The following is a 19,190-nucleotide window of genomic DNA, read 5'->3' as shown; positions in this document are numbered from 1 at the left end:
AGTCCATGTGTATTCAGTCGCAGTGCTGGGCTGAAAGGGTCTTTAACCTCTGTTTGTGCTTTCTACAGGATTTACCATCCGTTATCACATCCAGAGGCCTAACCCGTCCTGTGTCTGTCTGGGAACACGTGGACCTTATATGGCCGGCATGCACTAAGGTATTGAATATCACCAGAGTGGCAGTGGTGAGGGGCACATACTTAATTCTTCATTTAATAAGCAGCAGTGTGCCACAAGACCCCATCCCACGGTAGAAAACACTTTACTGCCCATCCCAGTAAATATAGGCCATAGTGTGTTAGAATCTAATGTATTGTACCAGTGAACAAGTTATAGCAAAAAACAAACAGTTTGATCCTACTCGGGACCAAGCCTTTAATAAAAGCCAGTCAAATAAATGACAGTGACATGTTTAGTGGGTCTCTTTGCTCCTATATGGGACTGAGCCCATATAAACATGAACCCACTAAACTGGTCACTGTCATTTGGTCACTTTGCTCTTACACGAGTATGGGGCTTTAACCCACTAAACATGTCACTGCCATTTGGTCACTTTGCTCCTACACGAGTTTCAGGCTTTAACCCACTAAACATGTCACTGTCATTTGGTCACTTTGCTCTTACACGAGATTCAGGCTTTAACCCACTAAACATGTCACTGCCATTTGGTCACTTTGCTCCTACACGAGATTCAGGCTTTAACCCACTAAACATGTCACTGCCATTTGGTCACTTTGCTCCTACACGAGATTCAGGCTTTAACCCACTAAACATGTCACTGCCATTTGGTCACTTTGCTCCTACACGAGAGTCAGGCTTTAACCCACTAAACATGTCACTGTCATTTGGTGACTTTGCGCCTACATGGGAATGGCCTTTTTTTTTTCTTTTTTAAAATCTTTATTTTACTTTATTGGTATCTTGCAAGGTTCATACAGGTAAGAATAACAGTCACAGCTTGGTAGATGATTTTGGGTCATAGGCACATGACTGCGAAGTACAATGAGACACAATAAACCTTTATTTTTCCTTTTTTGTAGAAAAAGAGATGGGGAACGACAGGGGTCGGGTGGATAGATGGGAACGACATGGGGGTGAAGAGGGGGGGGGGGGAGAGAGAGGGAGTGAGGACTGGGCTGGGTGGGACTCTCGGCCCCTTTAGTCCAGGTGGTGTCATAGCTGGATCAGGGCTTGTAATAGTGACGGAGCGCCCGAGCCTGGCCAGGGTTCCCAGGTTTTATAGAACTGGTGCATTCTCTGTTTCAGCATGGCTGTCAGTCTCTCCATGTTCATGACCATGTCTATTCTCTTTATTACTGTTCTCCTGGAGGGGGCTTTTATTTGTTTCCAGGCCGCCGCGACACAGCATCTTGCGGCCGTTAGGATCGCCGAGGTCAATCTGGCCAATGGGGCGGGGAGGTCTTCAATTGGTTTTCCCAGCACGTACGTCAGAGGGTCCAGGGGGACCTCCAGTCCTAGGGTTTCAATCAAGAGTCTCTGGATCCTGGTCCAGAACCTCTGGATCTCTGTTCATGCCCACCAAATATGGGGCATGTCCCCCCTTTGACCACATCCTCTCCAGCACACGTCTGTTGTGCCTGGGAAGATCTGGCTCAGTCTACTCGGGGTTAGGTACCACTGGAATAGGATTTTGTATATATTTTCTTTGGTGATAGAGCAAATAGATGTTTTGGTGGCAGCTTCCAAGATATCCTCCCAGTCTTCCAGATCAATTGGGGTGTTTAAGTCGGCGCTCCATTTTTGCATATATGAATGCGAGGGGGGGGGGGGTAGTTGGCCTCTATTGTTCTATAGATTTTGGAAATTAATCCTCTCTGATATTCCCCTTTTAGGCAGAGGGTTTCGAATCTGGTCCGCGCTGGGAATTTATGGTTTGGGGATAGGGCTCGCAGGAAGTGCCTTATCTGTAGATATTTGAAGATGGGGAGGTCTGGAGAGGAGAATTTATTTTTGAGCTCTTGGAAGGACAGTACCTCATCACTTTCCAGCAGATCCACAACCATTCTAATGTTTAGGTCCAAAAATTGACCAAATTGGGTACGGGAGCACCCGGGTGGGAAGTCCGGGTTCCCAAAGATGGGGGTGAGTTGTGAGGGGGATGAAGCTAGGCCATGTTTCCCTTTAGTTTTAGTCCAAGTAGACCACGTGCATCTCATCACCCCAAGCTCAAATCTCTGGGGCCTCCTTTCTTTGTGTGCCTGTGACCATAGTAGGACCGGGAGGGGGGGCGGGGGCCGTGTGGTGGGTCTTTATTGCCAACCAGCAGTTAGAGGTCGGGGGGTTATTCCAGACCACCTGCCTCAGCTGGGCTGCCTGGTAATATCTGACCACGTCTGGGGCTCCCAATCCCCCTCTCGTCCTAGAGGCTAGAGCACTGATCTCGGCACCCTTGGTCTACGCTGATTCCATATAAAACGGAGGATATGGGCCTGTATGTTCCGTAGTTCTACTAGCGGGACTGGGACTGGGAGAGTTTGAAAATAATAGAGTAAGCGGGGGAGGATGTTCATTTTAGCGTACACTATTCTACCAAACCAGGAGATCTGGTGGGTGTGCCAAGTCTCCAGGTTTCTTTTGATCTGGCGGAACAGGGGGGGGTAGTTAGCTTGATATAGGGAGCTGTATGAGCTAGCTATTTTTATTCCTAGGTATTTAATATGGGAGTTATTCCATTTATACTTAAAGTTGGCTTGCAAAAGTTTCCATGTGGGGTCTGGTAGGGAAATGTTGAGCACTTCAGATTTGTCCATATTTATTTTATAGTCGGACACCAGACTGAATTGGTCTAATAACTTCTGTAGATTGGGGAGGGAGATGTGGGGGTCAGCCAGGGTCAGAATGATGTCATCGGCGAAAAGGGAGATTTTATACTCATTATCTGCAATTGGGATATACCTTTTATGCTAGGTTCGGACCTGATCAGGGCTGCCAGTGGTTCTATTGAGATGGCAAATAGTAATGGGGATAGAGGGCAACCCTGTCTGGTTCCATTTTTGATTGCTATTGGGTTTGAGTGTCCACCCGGGAGTTTTAGAAAAGCGGTGGGGTTGTTGTAAAGGGCTCGCACCCCCTCAAGAAACGGGCCTGAGAAGCCAAAAATAAGCATGGTTTGGTCGAGAAAGGACCACTTAATTCGGTCAAATGCCTTTTCGGCATCAAGGCTTAGGATCATGGCTTGGGTTTTGTTGAGGTGGACGTGGTCTATGATGTCAATAATTGGGAATGGCCTTTTAACCAATTAAACGAATCCCTATCATTCAGTCACTTTGCTCATACATGGGACTGAACCGGTAACCCATTAAACACGTCACTGTCAGGTCACATTGGTCCACAGAAGGACATTGCAATGCGTTTCCAGCCCCTCTGCAAGTAAAGGGTTATTAATGTAGTAATCCCATATCTTACAGGCTCTGATACCTTATTTTCTCTTCTTTATCTCGTTCTTCACAAATACTGGATTGCAGATGCGTTTGGGGCTCGGCGGCTCTTGCATCTCTGAAGAACATTCTTTGTTGGGGCCATAGAGTTATAATGTCCTATAGTAGATGCACTCGCGATACTGACGTTTCTTTGGCGACAGGTGCACAACCAGCGATATCCTCACCCAACGGGGAAATGTGCAAAATCCATATAACACAAGAATTTAAGGCTCTCCAGTGGTCTCGATACAGAAAAGCACTTGATTAGTTTCGGTCTAATCTAGGACCTTTGTTATGGTTTGTCATCTTGACAAAGGTCCTAAAAATTGGACCGAAACGTTGATCTTCTTTTTTTTTTTTTGCAACGTATATTTTTATTGAAATTTACAGACATAGATGGGAAGCGGAGGGGTACACACACAAAAAAAAGATGGATGATGAGAAGGGGGGGTGGAGGGGAACCAACCATTTTATATCAGAATTCTTACAGGGAACAACAATCACATTACATGTCAAACAACATTGTATAAAAAAGAAAAACACGTTCGACACTCATCACTCGCGAACCCTATTTCCTTCCGAGATCATTCCTCTATCCAACATCCCAGGGGTCCCAGACCCTGTCATAATTTCTGGTAGTTTGATTTAGAAATGAAGTGAGTTTTTTCGTTAGTTGGACTTCATTTAGCCTTCTAATAACCTCTCTTCTGGAGGGCGGGAGTGTCTTTCCCACGCTGCAGCTACAGCGAAACTAGCCGCCGTTAGAATACGCAAGATCAATTTAAGTGTATAATGATTCACATTCTCCATAGGTTTGGCTAGAATAATTAAGGTTGGGTCTAGTGGGATCTTAATATCCGTAACATCTTTTATTAATTTCAAAACTGTCTTCCAGTATGTCTGGATTACTGGACAATACCGCCAGATGTGCGCCAGATCTCCTATCTGTCCACATTCCCTCCAGCATCTATCAGAGGTCTCCGGGAACATCTGCTGTAGCCTTTTGGGGGTGTAATACCAACGTAACAAAATGTTGTATATATTCTCTTTCGTTACAGTACACATAGAGGTTTTACCCGTATTCTCCCATATATCTTCCCAGTCCTCCCTTGTTATTTCAGTCTGGAAGTCCAGTTCCATATACTTATGGACCGGGGTATCCTTTTTGGGGATTAAACCTTGGTACAGAGATGATATCAGCCCCCTTTGATACTTTTGTGTTTTGCATAAATCTTCGAATCTTGTGTATCTAGGGAACTCCTCCTCATAGATACCCTGTCGCACTAGTGTGATATGTAGACCTGAAAGAAGTCCATGAACCACAAGGGACCTCCCACCTTGGTCTCTCTTAACCTCCAGTATCTGGAACGGGATATCGTGTTCTATCAAAATCGCGACACCCCTTTTTTTACTGGAAAAAGAAGAATAGAATGTTACAGGTTATATCCCGCTGAGAGTGTTCTGGGGCTCTTGGGTGTCAAAATGCGTCTCTTGTAGAAAAACAATATCTGCTTTCAGTTTCCTAAATTCTTTAAGGGCCAATCTACGCTTACCATTACTATTAAGGCCCTTAACATTCAGAGAGACTAACTTCAGTGGCGCTTGACTAGCCATTCCCAGTGACGTGTCTGTCTATCCCTCGTGAAAGTTGTGCTCGAAAAATTTTAACGGTTGTAATGGACAACTGGGAAGAAGTGGGGAGGGAAATTTCCCGTACCGGGAACTTGGAGAAAAACAAAACAACAAACAAAAGTTACATTGAAAAATAAGATGTGTATCCAGCCATTCGTCCGACTTTTGTGGCCATTCCCTAAATGGCCTGCCGGGCATATGGCCCTACTGGGGACGACTTGACGCCAGGCATACAGGGCTCCCTTCCACCCCATACACCCCGCCCCCATTTACTCTCATCCTCCTATCGCACCTTTATTATAGATTGCACAAGATATGCCTTTAAGAAATAGGTCAATTCCTGCCAATTTTAAAACCCCTAAACATATACGGCTTGTCTTAAAATAGTATAGCACAGTTGGAGAGAAGGAAAAACAAATAACTTGGTAAACAATAGACATCGCACTTAATATTTCTCATTTATAAACATTCAATAACTGTTAAGATTAATTTCACAGGCAGGGGCTGCTATTGTCCTTTAGTAGAGATTTAATGACCTTTATATCTGTAACTTGAGTATCAGTGTGGCGCGCAACACCTCAAATAAACCATGTCTTTTGAGTCTTTGGGCCAGGGCCCACTCACCCACTGCCTAGCCCCTCAGTCCATACGTTTCCCAGCTCTGTGCAGAAATCGATTTTAGAGATACCACGAGGTGGCTTCTCCCCTCCACAGAGAGAGCCTATCGCCTAATCAGACAGAAGGTGACCCTGAATCACAGACAGAGCCATACATATAATAGAACCTAAAGATATAAGGGAGATGAAAAAAAAAAAAACACAGAGAGAGAAGAGAGAAAAAACAAAAGCTGCGGATCTGACATCAATTTCTTTGGACCGCCATGGATCGCCGACTCGACGGCCAGCGAGACCGCCGCGGGCTCATATGGAAACTTCAAAAGTTTTGGGTGAACAACAAAAAGGGGCTCAGCAGAGCCCTCTCAAGAACGAAGCAGGCTATCGCCCCTTCGGCCGATCGCTCGTCCTCGAAACAGCCATCTCGATATCTTTGCTGCTGACCCGATCTATCCTTGGCGTCCAGTCCTAGCGCTGGGAGAAAGGATGCGGATTTCTCAGGATAGCATATCGAAACCTGTTTCCTTCCGTGGTTAACTATTAGACGGAACGGGAAGCCCCATCGATGGCGAATCCCCTTTTCCTGGAGAATCGCTGTCACCGGTCGCAGTCCTCTTCGCCTTTCTATAGTCTGGACAGGTCCTGGAAGATCTGAGTAGGGGCGCTTTCGAAATTGATTGATCCTTTATTTCTGCAGCCCTTTATAATCTTATCCTTAGTTGCGTATTGATGAAGCCTCAATACCACATCCCTGCTCTGTCCATTAGCATTTCACTGTCTTGTAGTTGGGGGTCAATTGACAAGAAGAGTCTCTTAGGATATGGCTGCAGGGCTTCCACGGACACCGTCTCAGGAATATGGCGAATTCGTAAATTCTGTCTCCGCTCCCTTTTCTCCAAATCATCCATACCGTCTCTCATTGTTCTGACCTCTTCATTAAGACGCAGGACCTCGTCGTCCGTCTTTTCTTGATTTTGTAAGGTAATGTCCATCTTGTTTTCCAGCTCTGTGGTTCTTTTAGACAGTGAAAAAACTTCTGCTTTAAACTCTAACACTGCTTTATCCAATGATCCATGGAACCCAGCTTGCAGTTCCTTGAGCATGACCTGAAGGTCCTGCTTGGTGAGTGCAGTATCTCTCCCTGCTGTGCCACTGACCCATTCCTCTGAAGTGTTCTGCCCCTAGCCGTGTCCCTCTGCCTCTCTGCAGGCTCCTTGTCTCTCTCCCCCTCCTGTGCTGATTCCAATGGCGGGCGCTCCCGTGCGTGCGTCTCTGTGCCATCTTTCTTTTTCTACGCTGATATGGAGGGTCCCTGGCCGAATCGGGAAAAATCTGGGGCCATGGCTTTCCGGTCTTTCTTCAGGGTCATCTCCTGATGTTCCCCCGCCTGCCGCCGTGGTTTTTAGATCAATATAAGGTGCAGATCGGAGGCTCTATTGAAGAATAGCGGGCGGGATGCACGGAGCTTCACTAGCACACGTGCATGTGCCCTGACATCACGTGCACGCCCCTATGCTGATCATTTTTAACTGCTAAAGTTTTTTTTGGATGTTGAGACCACTGGGGAGCCTGGATCACCTGTGTTATGAGGCCATAGAGTTATCGGAATATAGAAAGAATCTGTATTACAAATTCCAGCAGCAAAGTGCGCAGGGCACTTACACCCTATGCGATCCTGGGCAGATCATTTAGATTACCCTGTGCCGTTCCAGGATGTACTTGAAGACAAGATATATATTGCAATGTATCTTTCCTGCTAAAAGGCCTTTACGAATTAAAAAGACTGTAGCTTGGGGCTGCCATCCCTGGTGGTTTTAACTCGGTGGTTGTTATATTGTTACCATGTGGCTCTTCGGACATCCATTAGCTAATGATTGCCTATTACTGTGTTAGTGACATTGTAACAGGCTTTTAGAAGCACCTCTGGGGTTTTGCTGCTGGTCTAGCTCGGCCCTCCTGCCTGAAAGATTCTTGCTTTCTAAGACATATTGATCCAGAGATTGTCTTAGCAGAGCGGAGCCTCTCATCTCTTCTAATATGAATATCGCTTAAACAGAAAACATTTCTTCAAGACCTCAAGGTCGCGCTCTTCCTCCCCAGGTGGGACTGTCCTAGGGAATATGGTATTGATCCGTCTCTCTTTCATCCCGCATGCAGTTTACAAGTTAGAAAAGTCGTGGAGTATGATGTAATGCTAAATAGAGCTGCTGATCATTCAGTGAGTGAGAGCCCTGCAGGGGTCCAATGGGGCTAAATTAATATTGGCATTTGGACGCTGGCTATAAAGGTGTAAAACGTAGTTGTGCCTGATTTAAAATAATGACATTGAACATTAGAGCAGAGATATATGGTCTGTGTTTTTAAATAGAAACGTAGAACTTGACAGCCGATAGGAACCACTTGACCCCCCTACTCTGCACAGCCCTCTAAACGCTGTGAAACCTCATCAGACACTTTTAGATCCTTTTGGTTTCTTGCATAATTACAAAAGCTTTGTCGATCCCAGGCAGTTTTGAGTTCCTGAACTGTTTTAGCCGCTACCCCTGTGCTGGTAGGCTAATTCATGAATCCACTAACCTTTCAGTGAAGAATTACTTTCTCACATTTCCCCCTGAGCAGCCCACCCTCCAGATAGATTAAAGAAATAATTATGTTGTAAAAATAGAAAGAAGCAGGAGCTTTCCTAAATAAATACTATTCTCTTCAACACAAAAGGGGAATTGTAAGTACAGGCATACCCCGGTTTAAGGACACTCACTTTAAGTACATTCGCGAGTAAGGACATATCGCCCAATAGGCAAACGGCAGCTCGCGCATGCGCCTGTCAACACGTCATGAATAGCAATACCACCTCCCTACCTGTACAAAAGCTGTGCGCAAGCGGGGAGACTATAGAGCATGTTACACATGCGTTATTTACATCAGTTATGCACGTATATGACGATTGCAGTACAGTACATGCATTGATAAGTGGGAAAAAGGTAGTGCTTCACTTTAAGTACATTTTCGCTTTACATACATGCTCCGGTCCCATTGCGTACGTTAATGCGGGGTATGCCTGTATGTGAATAGAAAGTAGTGGTGTTAAAGCTAAAATAGTGGCACGCTAACTCGCATAACACTTTGGCCACTGTATTTGGGTAGCTGTAAAGAAACTCCTAAGTATTTACATTGTTTTCTATGGAGAATCTTGGCCCTGGAGTTATACTGTGTATCACCCCCCCTTCAGCTGAGAATTAAATGGCTCATGCGACAGTAATCCCTAGGGTGCAGATGGACTCTTCTATGGGGTTGGGCTGAGTGCTGTTGTGTCCACACAGGACATGAGCCTGATCCGGTTTGGTCCCAGGAGCTCAAGTGATGCCACAAGCTACACCCGGCTGTATTCCTATCTGATCCGGAAGGAGAAATACGGCATTGTAAGCAGCGACTGCATGGAGATGTTTGTGGTGCCACTGCCAGCCTTCCAGCCCATCCCTCACAGATTGCATCCGCTGGGAGGGCCAGGTAGGACTTAGTAATGTGTTCTCACCCTACTGATGCAGAACAGCCTCCTTAGGCCGTGTCCATGCTGCCTGCTAGCAAGTGCGAGACGGAGCGCCGTGACGTCACGCTCACTTGAAGTAGCGGGGTTGTGCGATGGGGGGGGGGGGGCATGGCGGGGTCGTGTCCGTGATGTCACGAGCGCAGTTCGCCCTCATTGGCGCAACAGTGCACATGACCGGCCCCTCACGCGGCAAAGACAAAAAAAATTCTGTGCACGCATCGTGCCTACCCATGCTCGTGTACGTGACCGCGCTGTATGGACGCTCCAATTCATTTACATTGATTTGAATGCGCATGTAGCGCGCAAGCAGCATGGACGAGGCCTTACACTGCCCATCCCCAGATTAGAGACCACCTCCTGCCTGCACACTGAATTCTATACAAGGGAGTTGTATTTCTCACCCAGGTAACTGGGTCTCATGGCTCATGTCATATGGGTTCTTGGAGAAACCCTGTACTACTTAGTAGTAGTTAAGAATACAAAGATGTTAATGTCCATAGAGTTATAACTGCTATACTACATGTCATACATATTAAATGCGTGTGTGTGTGTGTGTGTATATATATATATCCTATCCCAAGCTTCATTTTGCAAAGCCAGTATAACCAACCTTACACTGATGAGACCCATTAAGGTCGAAACAGCTGTCTGTGCGTAGGTTTACTGGCTATGCATCTTAACCCAGGCTGTGCTCAAAAGCTGTGCAATGCAGCAAGCATAAGCTTATAGGCGACCATGTTATATGGTTTTGAAGCAAAAGATGACACATTGTGTACTCATTTGCATGCCATTTCCCAGAATCCCTTGCTGCAGTGGAAGCACTGTATGCTGGGTGATAATGGTGAAATGCAGGATTGCAGACCTGTCTTAAGACATGCAAATGAGCATACAGTAATATTTCTATTTGCTATATATATGTGTGTGTGTGTGTGTGTGTGTGTGTGTGTGTGTGTGTGTGTGTGTGTGTGTGTGTGTGTGTGTGTGTGAACCAGATGTCCCACCAGGAGACAAGAACAGCACTCAAGATATAATGCAAAAATTGTATTGAAAACATAAAGCAGGCACAAATAAATCCAACGTTTCGGTCCTGTATAGGACCTTCCTCAGGGGTGTGCTGGAGAACACTGCCCAAGGAAAATATATATACCCTCCTCCAACCTGTGTGCAATCCAAACCAGCTGTTTATAATTAAAATCGGGAGTGTTGTAAACGCATGGGAGCCCCGTCATCTCTGCGCATCAGCCCGGCTTCACTGCAGCCGGATGTAAACAGAGGGGCAGTGAGTCCGGGCTGATGCGCGGTGATGACGGGGCTCCCATGCGTTTACAACACTCCCGATTTTAATTATAAACAGCTGATTTGGATTGCGCACACAGGTTGGTGGAGGGTATATATATTTTCCTTGTGCAGTGTTCTCCAGCACACCCCTGAGGAAGGTCCTATACAGGACCGAAACGTTGGATTTATTTGTGCCTGCTTTATGTTTTCAATACAATTTTTGCATTATATCTTGAGTGCTGTTCTTGTCTCCTGGTGGGACATCTGGTTCACTATTCATTTCTATTGAATAAGCACCTGTCTCCTTGAAGCCTTTGAAGTGCCTGCTGCTGTCTCTCTCTCTCTCTCTCTCTCTCTCTCTCTCTCTCTCTAGCTATATATATATATATATATATATATATATATAGCAGAAAATAGCTGTGTTAGTCCAGTTGCGATAGTGCAGAATAAATAAGTACTTCAGTACAGGCATACCCCGGTTTAAGTACACTCACTTTAAGTACACTCGCGAGTAAGTACATCTCGCTCATTAGGCAAACGGCAGCTCACGCATGCGCCAGTAAGCACGTCCTGAACAGCAATACCGGCTCCCTATCTGTACCGAAGGTGTGCACAAGCGGGGAGACTATAGAGCCTGTTACAAATGCCTTATTTACATCAGTTATGCACGTATATGACGATTGCAGTACAGTACATGCATCGATAAGTGGGAAAAAGGTAGTGCTTCACTTTAAGTACATTTTCGCTTTGCATACATGCTCCGGTCCCATTGCGTATGTTAATGTGGGGTATGCCTGTATTAGGCGATACCTTTTTTATTTTTTTATTAAGACCAGAGTAGAACTCTCGAAAGCTTGTCCTATGACATAAATTGTTAGTCCAAATAAAAAAGGTATCACCTAACACTGAACTACTCATTTACAGTATTCTGCTATATATATATATATATATATATATATATATATATATATATATATATAATAATGATATATAAATAACACACAAATTTTATATATATATATATATATATATATATATATATATATATATTTTGTGTGTGTATTTATATATCATTATCTTCAGCCCTTGGCCGTCCCAGTGATATATATGAAGATTTATGAAAAGTCACATAAACCGCATATTGTTTGATGTGTTAAAAGGAGGTTTTGAGGATATCTGAGGTTGATTGTCTAAAAAATGCAGCTAACAAGACCAGTTTGGTCCCATTGTCAGGAATTGTATTGTATGTCTTTATTTATATAGCACATACTGGACACCTAACAAGCTCCTATTAAACCCCCAAAATACCCACAACATATATATAAGCATATGAGTGTCAGAGGAGTGCTACTGAGCATGGCAATATGCATTAAAACCAGAGACATAACATAAAACACAGACAAAGCTCAGTTTTTAGCACATCTAGTGAGACTCATACACGGTACAGTGCCTAAATATATATGGATAAATATCTAATAAGTAAATGGTCTTTTAGTTTGACATTTTTGGCCAAAATTGTTGTAAGCCCCTGAGCCAACGCCAAGGCAGACCACATATCAGGGGTCCCTAACGCTAATATAAATTCTTAATAACCTGTTTAATAACAGGAAGAATGATTTATAGTAAATCTGTCAATATTAGCTGCAAAGTTCTGTCTGACTGAAGCTTTTATTAACCTGTACATTACCAGGAAAAGCACTCTGTATTAGAGATGTCACAGCCAAACTGCAAGCAGGCAAGTTCCCCTGAGTGGAAGATGCTATGGAGTGAGCCCATAACCATTTAAATGTGGGAGGGGGTGAGCTTAAATTAAGTAGGAGGTTGCCAACCTCCAATCAGCCATGACTAGCTGGACAAGAATTGTAAAACATACTGGACACCTAACAAGCTCCTATTAAACCCCCAAAATACCCACAACATATATATAAGCATATGAGTGTCAGAGGAGTGCTACTGAGCATGGCAATATGCATTAAAACCAGAGACATAACATAAAACACAGACAAAGCTCAGTTTTTAGCACATCTAGTGAGACTCATACACGGTACAGTGCCTAAATATATATGGATAAATATCTAATAAGTAAATGGTCTTTTAGTTTGACATTTTTGGCCAAAATTGTTGTAAGCCCCTGAGCCAACGCCAAGGCAGACCACATATCAGGGGTCCCTAACGCTAATATAAATTCTTAATAACCTGTTTAATAACAGGAAGAATGATTTATAGTAAATCTGTCAATATTAGCTGCAAAGTTCTGTCTGACTGAAGCTTTTATTAACCTGTACATTACCAGGAAAAGCACTCTGTATTAGAGATGTCACAGCCAAACTGCAAGCAGGCAAGTTCCCCTGAGTGGAAGATGCTATGGAGTGAGCCCATAACCATTTAAATGTGGGAGGGGGTGAGCTTAAATTAAGTAGGAGGTTGCCAACCTCCAATCAGCCATGACTAGCTGGACAAGAATTGTAAAACATACTGGACACCTAACAAGCTCCTATTAAACCCCCAAAATACCCACAACATATATATAAGCATATGAGTGTCAGAGGAGTGCTACTGAGCATGGCAATATGCATTAAAACCAGAGACATAACATAAAACACAGACAAAGCTCAGTTTTTAGCACATCTAGTGAGACTCATACACGGTACAGTGCCTAAATATATATGGATAAATATCTAATAAGTAAATGGTCTTTTAGTTTGACATTTTTGGCCAAAATTGTTGTAAGCCCCTGAGCCAACGCCAAGGCAGACCACATATCAGGGGTCCCTAACGCTAATATAAATTCTTAATAACCTGTTTAATAACAGGAAGAATGATTTATAGTAAATCTGTCAATATTAGCTGCAAAGTTCTGTCTGACTGAAGCTTTTATTAACCTGTACATTACCAGGAAAAGCACTCTGTATTAGAGATGTCACAGCCAAACTGCAAGCAGGCAAGTTCCCCTGAGTGGAAGATGCTATGGAGTGAGCCCATAACCATTTAAATGTGGGAGGGGGTGAGCTTAAATTAAGTAGGAGGTTGCCAACCTCCAATCAGCCATGACTAGCTGGACAAGAATTGTAAAACATACTGGACACCTAACAAGCTCCTATTAAACCCCCAAAATACCCACAACATATATATAAGCATATGAGTGTCAGAGGAGTGCTACTGAGCATGGCAATATGCATTAAAACCAGAGACATAACATAAAACACAGACAAAGCTCAGTTTTTAGCACATCTAGTGAGACTCATACACGGTACAGTGCCTAAATATATATGGATATGGATAAATATCTAATAAGTAAATGGTCTTTTAGTTTGACATTTTTGGCCAAAATTGTTGTAAGCCCCTGAGCCAACGCCAAGGCAGACCACATATCATGGGTCCCTAACGCTCTCTGGTTTTAATTTATTTATATAGCGCCATTAATGTACATAGCGCTTCACAGTAGTAATACATGTGGTAATCAAATAAATAACAGATAATATAAATAACACATGATGGGAATAAGTGCTTTAGACATAAAAGTAACATTAAGGAAGAGGAGTCCCTGCCTCGAGGAGCTTACAGTCTAATTGGTAGGTAGAACGTACAAAGACAGTAGGAGGGAGTTCTGGTAAGTGCGTGTGCAGGGGGCCAAGCTTTATGTATCATGTGTTCAGAATATCCACAGTGCTATTCATATGCTTCTTTAAGCAAGTGTGTCTTAAGGTGGGTCTTAAAGGTGGATAGAGAGGGTGCTAGTCGGGTACTGAGGGGAAGGGCATTCCAGAGGTGTGGGGCAGTCAGTGAAAAAGGTTTAAGGCAGGAGAGGGCTTTAGATAAAAAGGGGGTAGAAAGAAGACATCCTTGAGAAGAACGCAAGAGTCTGGATTGTGCATAACGAGAAATTAGGGCTGAGATGTAAGGAGGGGCAGGAGAGTGTAAAGCTTTAAAAGTGAGGAGAAGAATGGAGTGTGAGATGCGGGATTTGATAGGAAGCCAGGAGAGGGAATTCATGAGGGGAGATGCTGAGACAGATCTGGGAAAGAGTAGAGTGATTCTGGCAGCAGCGTTTAGGATAGATTGTAGGGGAGACAGGTGAGAGGCAGGAAGGCCGGACAGCAGGAGGTTACAGTAATCAAGACGGGAGAGAATGAGGGCCTGAGTCAGAGTTTTAGCAGTCGAGCAACAGAGGAAAGGGCGTATCTTTGTTATATTGCGGAGGAAAAAGCGACAGGTTTTAGAAATGTTTTGAATGTGAGGGGCGAATGTGAGAGAGGAGTCGAGTGTGACCCAAAGGCAGCGTGCTTGGGCTACTGGGTGAATGATAGTAGTTCCAACAGTAATGTGGAAGGAGGTAGTAGGAATGTACAGCTGCTGCTTCAATGATAGCTGCAGTGTTTTTATTCTGGATTAAACTGCAGAAGACTTGAGGAAAAAAATCATTGTACAATTGAAATACATCTGTTTGTATGTCTGGTAATGTGTGTAAATATCATATCGCGTGTATGGATACTGTCATGTTTGTGGTGGAACACGGCAGATGTACAAGGGCAGGTTTTGTTATCATGATGACAAAGCAGAAATGGTCACGGCCCTCTGATCCAAGCTCTGGCAGCGAAGGCAATTGACATTATATTCTGGGGAATTCAGGAAGCGGTATTCCGCCGACACCGTCTTTACTTCTCTCCTTGTCCATCTCTGTCTCCTTTGATTCCTACTGGCTCATCCTTTGCTTTTTTTTAGGACTGGAAGCCAATCATCCCAGTTTGTTGCTGGCCCTGCTCCTGCCAAAGCATTCGTCTTGGAAAGCTTTGCCCAAAAGAAGCACCAAAAAACAGAAAAGGGTTGAAGACATTTCTGATGATTTTCTCACTGACATTTTAGCAGATATAGAGAGGGAGGAGAGGGAGCAGGGTCTCCCTCCTCCTTGTGTCCTCAGCAACGAGCAGGGACCTCAGAGCGGTGAGCTTGACGGAGATGAGGTGGGCATGTCCCAGCTCATGAACATCCTGCAAGTTCTCGGAAGCAACCTACAGCTTCTGGGACAATACCCTGGGGGGGCTGGAGAGGCTCAGGGCTTTAGTGCTATGCAACCTACCCACCAGTTTAATCCCCTGCCAGCAATGCCCCCATTTTCTGCGTTCCCTTGTTGCGCCATGAGTGCTGTGCCCAACATGTATGGAATCCCTCAGATGCCCATTGTTTACCCTCCAGCGTCTGTCTGTAATGATACAATGAATCACCCAGTGATGTAAAACACATCCCGTTACAAAGGTGCAGACTATCCCTGTGTGATTTATGTCGCTATTTTTGTTACACGTTGTGATAAATGACACCAGCTTTATCTAAAGTGATCTTTCGGGTTTCTTGGGTGCAGCTCCCAGGCAACGTGAGAAGAAAATAGCTGGCAGATATTACTGGGAGCCTGAGTTGGGACAATACTGTGAATCACTAGTTGATGTGCGAGCTCCGACGTGGCAGAGCACAAAGCGGGCATTGACTGTGCCCACATTTAAAAAAAAAAAACCTTTTCCACTTAAAAATCAGTGGTCCTTTTCTTATAAAGATTTAATCATGGTGGTCTCCTTTATCAAAGTATGTAAAGAAAATCATTAAACATCTAGTAGGGCGATATCAGAGGGCATTTTTGGGGGGTTATGGATGTTTTCTACTTAACGGCTACATAGAAGCACATGTGGCTTTTTCTTTCTGCATTTTATTTTTAAAGAACACGTTTTACTGAACAGTGTTATACCCTAGTGCACTTTAAGTGAATGAGCCATGGGGTGTGCTGAGGTCTAGCACTCTTAAGATACAGTTGCAAGAGCATTTTTATTTTTTTTATTATTCAGATTTCTGACTTTTAATGTTGTGTATTTAAATGTTTGTGTTGTTGTACTTTGCATGTTTTATAGCTCTTTTTAAATTCAGATACAGACTTCTGGGCCCTGGAGGTGTATACGGGTGCACAGCTGTTGCTTGGCATGCTCTCACCGGTCTATATAACAGAACTCTGTTGAATGGGAGGGGTGGGATATTGTTAAACCCGTCCTCTGCCAGAGAGGCCAGCAACGCATTGCACAGCAAAGGGGTTAAAAATGCCCATATGGAAAGCAAAGGTGACCCTTCAGAAAATCAGTTTAATGATAACAAGCTGTGGGCTGAAAATATGCTTGGTTGTTGCAGTAATCTCTCTGCCCTATTTTGCAGCCGAGATCCGACCATCTCTGCTAGTGTCCACTGATGTGTATTGTACATTTGCCTCGCATATCCCTCCTGCAGCCTGTGCCAGGAGCTTGGGATTGCAAGTTCAGCAAGTGACATCTGAGCAATGGCAGTCTGTTATGTTGTCGTTTTACAGGTTTTTTTATGTGATACAAAATATGTTGAAAATAACAATATAAGTTCATGTTTTTCAAGTTAACCTTTGTTATGTGTTTTTTTTTCTCTTCTTCTCTCTTTCTCGCGCCCTCCCTCTCTTCATTCATGTTTCTTATTCATCTTTCTTCCTACTCTCTCCCTCTCATTCTGTCTCTCTTTTCTTTTTCTCACCTCCCTCTCCCTTTCTCTCACTCCCTTATTATAGATGGAGATCTAAAATCTGCATATTTGCAGCAAAATTTATAGCAACAATCCTTCCCTTTTGCCGGGCCTTGTGTATTTAATCTCAATATAACAGTACACATCAGTATGAGGTGTTATTGTTGGTATATTCTGCTTTGATGTCAGACCTCTTCTGTCCGTAGATGTGGTAATTCCCGGAATGGGACCTTTCGCCGCCGCCGCTGCCATTCAGCTGCCAAGAACAGTCAGCCGCTGAATGTTTTGCCCCTAAAGTAAGTGTTTAGCGTTAGGGGTAAGGGATTAAGCTTTTTAGGTTAAGGTTAAGGGGTTAGGGTAAGAGTTTAAGGTTAGGCTTTTTAGGGTAAGGAATAAGGTTAGAGAGTTAGGGGTAAGGGTTTAAGGTTAGGGTAAGGCATTAGGGTAAGGGTTTAACATGGTTGGGCAAGGAGTTCTGGTTAGGGGCTTATTGGGTAAGGTTAGGGGGTTACGGTATACATTACTTTGACGGCGAAACGTACGGCGGCTAAATGTGCTGCCGGTGTTGGCGAAAGGTCCTAGACCGGCAATTCCTCCCCACTCGCATAGTAATCCTATAATAATGTTTCTTACTACATCAGTGTTTCTCAGCCTTATTTTCCACAGGGACCCCTATTGAGATGATCTAATTGTTGGGGTACCCCACCATTGTAAAACTGAGTAGAAACTGAATCTAATTACAATATAGTTTTACACTTACAAATACAGTGTTCTCGTGGTCTCCTTGTAAAATTCAGTTTTTCTGTTATTTTAAATGTAATGCAAAATTTTTCATCAGCAATACATTTAGAAAACGTTGCAGCATTTGAGTTAATACACTAAAGCACATATATTTAGTTTATTCCACAAGGCACCCTGTAGATTAGTCTGAGGCACCACTGGGTCACGTGGCGCCCTAGTTGCGCATGTTTTGTTCCATTGCATGTGCCTGTTGTGCTTGTGGATGCTTACCTGAGGCTGTACGTGACCCTGATCACAGATTTATTCAAAGGGATACAGTCTCTTCCTGGGCTTTTGTGCTCTGTATATCCCTTGTCTTAACCGAGAAAGGGTCCCTTGTTCTCCCTTATTGGTGTGCACTGGCTGCGGACGTATGAAACAAAGCTATTGTGTGTCTGCCCTGGGAAGAGCTGTTATTCTCAGAACACGTTGACAAACCCATGGTCTTGTGAAACACTTAACTTCTCTCTGATCGGGACCCGCTGCTTCACTCAAGGTACATGTCTCACTCAGAAGGCCAAACCCTTATTGTTCTTTTAAAACCTGCATTTTGTTCTTCGCCGTTAGTTCTTCCTGCACTTTCCACTTCTAAAGCTATATGGTTGCCCCTGTAATTATCCAATAACGCAACTCAGATCACTGCAGCTTATGAATCTCTGCACAATTCGTGCCTTATTATGGTTCTGAACCCCTAAATTTGTATAATATACTGTAGCATTTTCCTAAATGTGAGACGCTACTTATCTTCTGAAGTATGAAATACAGTAAAGGGGTAATTTTATATCTCCCAAAGCGACCATTCAGACCGTTTTTGGAGGAAAATCCTCATAGACAAATGGGAATTTTCGGTTGAAAACGGCTACTTCAGCAGATTTAGGCAGTAAAGGGGAGCTTTCATTGTGTTGCAAATCCTGTGTTGCTAAGTGGGTTGCTTCTGGGGTTAATGCTTTAAGCTCCTCTGAGGAAAACCTATTACAGTACCACCTACTATGGGCTTTATTCTATAGTCGCCGAAGCGGCCAATCTGGTCATTTTCCCGCTCAGACTCCCTATTGATTTCAATGGGGGACATTCGCCCACTTCAGCAAATATAGATAAAAACCCTATGGATTTTTTTATATATATATATATATATATATATACACATACGCATACGCACACACACACGACAAAATGAACGGTTGGGCCGTTTCCAGATGAAAATCCACATTCAAGTCTATGAGGATTTTCAGTCCAAAACAGCCCAATTGGTCACTTCGGCATATATAGAATAACCCCCTAAGGCAGGAGTGGCCAACTCCATTCATAAAGGGCCAGCAACAGGGCAGGTATTAGAGATATCCTTAAAACCTGACCTGTTGGTGGCCTTTGAGGACTGGA

At 43.9% G+C, this 19,190-nt stretch overlaps 1 protein-coding gene across 5 annotated transcripts in view; it reads left to right on the top strand.

Annotated features, from left to right (window-relative positions):
* Window positions 1–16,914, top strand: part of SPOCD1 (SPOC domain containing 1) — a 52,732-nt gene extending 35,818 nt beyond the window's left edge. For all 5 annotated transcript variants that reach the window (XM_075604654.1, XM_075604657.1, XM_075604653.1 and 2 more), the window contains 3 exons: window positions 69–158; window positions 9,007–9,193; window positions 15,234–16,914. In XM_075604654.1, coding sequence (XP_075460769.1) covers window positions 69–158; window positions 9,007–9,193; window positions 15,234–15,745 — 789 coding nt within the window. In that variant the 3' untranslated portion in view covers window positions 15,746–16,914. The remainder of the gene's footprint in view (window positions 1–68; window positions 159–9,006; window positions 9,194–15,233) is intronic.
* Window positions 16,915–19,190: the final 2,276 nt, after the last annotated feature.

Source organism: Ascaphus truei, chromosome 6 (assembly GCF_040206685.1).
Source record: "Ascaphus truei isolate aAscTru1 chromosome 6, aAscTru1.hap1, whole genome shotgun sequence".
NCBI classification, from domain to species: domain Eukaryota; kingdom Metazoa; phylum Chordata; class Amphibia; order Anura; family Ascaphidae; genus Ascaphus; species Ascaphus truei.
The sequence above is the reverse complement of the archived record's forward strand: the minus strand, read 5'-3'. Positions and strand labels throughout refer to the sequence as shown.